This window comes from Pinus tabuliformis, chromosome 8, assembly GCF_031772625.1.
Source record: "Pinus tabuliformis cultivar Carrire ecotype Pingquan chromosome 8, CPIR1, whole genome shotgun sequence".
NCBI lineage: Eukaryota > Viridiplantae > Streptophyta > Pinopsida > Pinales > Pinaceae > Pinus > Pinus tabuliformis.
The window spans coordinates 295190499-295194237 of record NC_142294.1 but is presented as its reverse complement, the minus strand read 5'-3'; the positions used below and the strand labels follow the sequence as shown (position 1 = coordinate 295194237).

Below are 3739 nucleotides of genomic sequence, written 5' to 3'. Positions count from 1 at the left end.
GAACCCATGAGAATGTGGGATTATGGTGGTTCACAAGATGACGAAAATGATGAGTTTCCACTTGAGGTGGTACAAGACAACACTGACGATATGCTTGATGATACCACAAAGTCTACTGACCAAAATAATTCTTTTGAAATTGGCTCAAGCTCAACAAGCATTCCAGAAAATGAGCTTGAAAATCTAGATTATTAGGTTTACTTGCATTTTGGTATGAATGGTTGGAAGTGACTTTAGAGATACATATATATTCAAAAGTATACATTTAATTATTTGTATTTTAAATCTCTTATTCTTATCAATGTTTGCTATTTTCTTGGAATTAATGATGGCTAAATTTTTGGTCTACAAAATTATTGTTTTTTCTTAAAACTAAATCAATGTTTATGAATGTTTCTTTACAATTTCATAAGCAGAAACATTGCATGTTTATGATTAATGTTTTTTTTATATTGTTCAACGTTAATATTGTGTTTTTTCTCTCCTTGTTTCTTATATGCAAACCCCCAAACTTCATTTCTTGTACAGTTCTTGTTTCCCGTTTCTCATTTTAGGTAACATAAGATGGAAGTGAATGGGTTGAAAACGAAGTTTAAATGAATTGGCATTAATTGTAACCAGGAGCAATATTAGTGTTCATGATTATGAGTAAGAAGAAAAAAGAAGTTAAACACATGAAAGTTAGGAGCAACAAGTTCCAACAAAAAGTTTGGTCAATATCTTGTAGCAAAGAAAATCAAAATGAAATATTTAAGTCATGTTTGTAAGCGGAGATGAAACTTAGATAAACAGACAAATTAACATATATATGCTGATTAAGAACAAGGGTTAGAATAATAATAACAGCAGCATTTAATAATGAAATCGTCCAACTTTCTCTGTGCGTTATCAAATGAAAATCGACATGAAATCGTCCAACTTTCTCTGTGAGTTGTCAACTGAAGATCCACGAGCTGTTCAATGAATTCCCTGCAAAATTATTCGCAAAGCTCTGGATGTTTAGTGAATAACCGAAGCTTACTTAAAAGCAGCTTCTAATTTCTTTGCCAAAAGCGCGGTTTTATCCATTTTCTGCGGTTTTAATTTTAGCAAAAAGAACTTTCTGAGTTTTCTCAGATAAAACGACAAATGCTATGACACAGCGAATTTAAGACCATGGTGTCCGCTGAACATTATTGGGCATACAGAATTCAACGAATGAGCCCAGCCCATGGCTCGTCGCAAATGGCAGTACGGCGAATACTGGACGTAATTTCAGCCAGTAAAATCTGATTAAAGCGAACTCTGTATTACATATTATTTTCTGAATAAGTTGCTTGAAGTCATTAAACTATGAATATATCTATATAGCATTCATTGCACCAGGTAACTAGGATTTCCAGTAATCCTTATTATTTTCTGAATAAGTTGCTTGAAGTCATTAAACTATGAATATATCTATATAGCATTCATTGCACCAGGTAACTAGGATTTCCAGTAATCCTTCCAAGGGGAAATTTTTTTTATTCTGAAATTTTTGTAATTCAAGTATCTTTATTTCTGGGGTTTTGGTGTTTAGAATAGAGTTGCAGCTGTCTCACTTGTGTTCAAATCTCTGGTGCTGTCATCCATATGCCTATAATGTAAAAGGAAACAAATAAAGTAAATGCAAGTCGATCACCATCTCTGACCTCTAAAATTTTGGTGTTTGAAATCAATTTACAGCCACTAGTGTTAAAGTTCCCTTCCATCTTTTTCATTTAAACATAAAATATTTGTAATACAACCTATTAAATATCATTATAGGGATTAACCCAGTACAGTAAGTTATTAAACTTACTAAATCTATTATTTTCATTAATGCCAATCTCAAGTGACCATACTCTATATTGTTTATGGTTTTAATAAGGCGAAGCTGAGTATTTTTATAGAAAAATTAATAAGTGAGAAATTAGATATATTGCTAATGGAAAAATCACTTATATCAGATCTGAATTATTCTCTTCCCATTTACACAGACCATGGTAAAATGCATTTAATGACAAAACAAATCATGGAGCATTACACCATAACTTGGACAATCGAAACCAATCCAGGACTAAATTTGAGCATCTATCATGTGTGAGAACAGAGGCTCATTTTACATGATTAACCCAGATCCTTGAAGCATTTTCAAGACTATGTCGCTGCTAGCGCTGTTAGGGTAGCGGCTCATTTTACATGATTAACCCAGATCTGAAGCATTTTCAAGACTATGTCGCTGCTAGCGCTGTTAGGGTAGCAGCCACTGCACGTAGGGTAGTTGCCAAGTCCACACATTTTATCCGAGGACGAAGAATAAATGTTTCCAGCGGCCCAAAGTTGAGCAGATTTTTTAACTTTCCTTACCTTCCTGAGAATCTCAGAAGCATCAATATCGCCTGTTACGGTCAGTGTCCTTTGAGCTGTGTCTATCCGAAGGGACTCGATTCCTGAAACATTGCCTAAAATGCGGTGAATCACTATCCCAGTTGCTAATTTTTATTTTTCACCTTACATAAGCGCTAATTACAGTTACCTGCATAAATTTTCGGAACGTACCTTCGATGTCTCTGAGAACCCTCTTGACTTTCCTCTTGCAGTCATCACAATTTAATTCGACTTTCAACACAACCGCCTACAAAAACAAAAACACATAATCCAGAACCGTTATTCTAATCATATCCAAGATCTCACTCTTAATCTAACTGCCATAATTGTGAGATCCAAACTATTCTGTTCTACCATTTCCAGATTATACTCATACTGAAATTTTTTTGGTCTAAGTTTCGAGACATCAAGTATGCTCTTGCTCAGGACAGAGGATAAGCCACACTTGATTAACCCACCTTAAAAAGTTCAATGTGAGTAATCCAGAAACCTCCACTCTGAGATCCAAACTATTGAAACAGCGATGGGTTGGCGAGCAAACCTTCATTTTCAGCAACAGAATAGAGGCGGGGATAGTTGTCTCCAGCTAGACTTCCTGTACAGGAACTACACAAGAAAACTGATGGGATCATTTGCTTTATAGATAATGTGCAGCCAGTTAAGTTGTGCGAATATTGCAAAATGTTTACCATTTGCTTTTGAAGGGCAGCTGGCCTAAAATTACTGTGGTGTGGCAGACTCAGGACTGACAAAAAGGAAGCTGCAGACAACCTGCAGACAACCAATCCGTGTACCAGCTCTAACAGTCCACGAGACGGGTTCTAAGGCATGTATATTTCTTAACTAATTCCGTGAAGCCTACGAAATTTTGATGGTCCTGTAGAATACTATTTGTGATGTCAGAAACGTTAGCTTTTGAGCTACTCCCAACAAAATTATTGCGTCAGTTTTTTGACAGAGATGACATTTCGACCAAAAGGCAAGAAGCTACACCCAAGTTCCAACACTCAAACCATTGTGACAAAGCTTTGCTCAGGCTACATAGATGCCATAATAATAGAAATGTGTATTTGTGATGCCCGATATTTATGATTTTAGCTCTTCAGGACAAAATTATTCTGTCAGGTTTTAGATTACCGAGATGGCAGTTTAAACCAATGGAAAAGAAGACGCACCAAACACTCAAACCATTTTGTAAAACTTTTGCTCAGGTTACAATGATGTTGTAATGATCGAAATGTACGAAAATGGAGTGTCGAACTATCCCAGCCTAAAATATATAATCCATTCATTATCGGAATAACTGCTCTATGCTCTTACCTACCAGTCAAGGCAACCGACCGGCACGAGG

The 3739-nt window shown here is 35.8% G+C and overlaps 1 protein-coding gene across 5 annotated transcripts; it reads right to left on the bottom strand.

Annotated features, from left to right (window-relative positions):
• Nucleotides 1-1937: 1937 nt before the first annotated feature.
• On the bottom strand, nt 1938-3394 carry LOC149235283 (copper transport protein ATX1-like). 5 transcript variants are annotated; one of them, XM_089461341.1, is made up of 4 exons: nt 3078-3327; nt 2930-2994; nt 2560-2635; nt 1938-2462 (listed from the first exon to the last, which is right to left on the bottom strand). In XM_089461341.1, the coding sequence occupies exons 2-4, from the start codon at nt 2933-2935 to the stop codon at nt 2191-2193; spliced, it is 354 nt and encodes a 117-aa protein (XP_089317467.1). In that variant the 5' UTR covers nt 2936-2994; nt 3078-3327; the 3' UTR covers nt 1938-2190. The 5 variants fall into 5 exon arrangements, 2 of the variants coding, with proteins under 2 accessions (XP_089317467.1, XP_089317468.1); XR_016268279.1 differs by having other exon boundaries at nt 2326-2462; nt 2847-2994; nt 3078-3394; XR_016268277.1 differs by having other exon boundaries at nt 2392-2450; nt 2847-2994; nt 3078-3375.
• Nucleotides 3395-3739: the final 345 nt, after the last annotated feature.

Bases quoted from the DNA above. Each gene is read 5' to 3' on its own strand.
- LOC149235283 (XM_089461341.1), bottom strand. The intron at 2,463-2,559 runs GTACGTTCCGAA...ACCGCATTTTAG, and splicing joins GGTTCTCAGAGACATCGAAG to GCAATGTTTCAGGAATCGAG.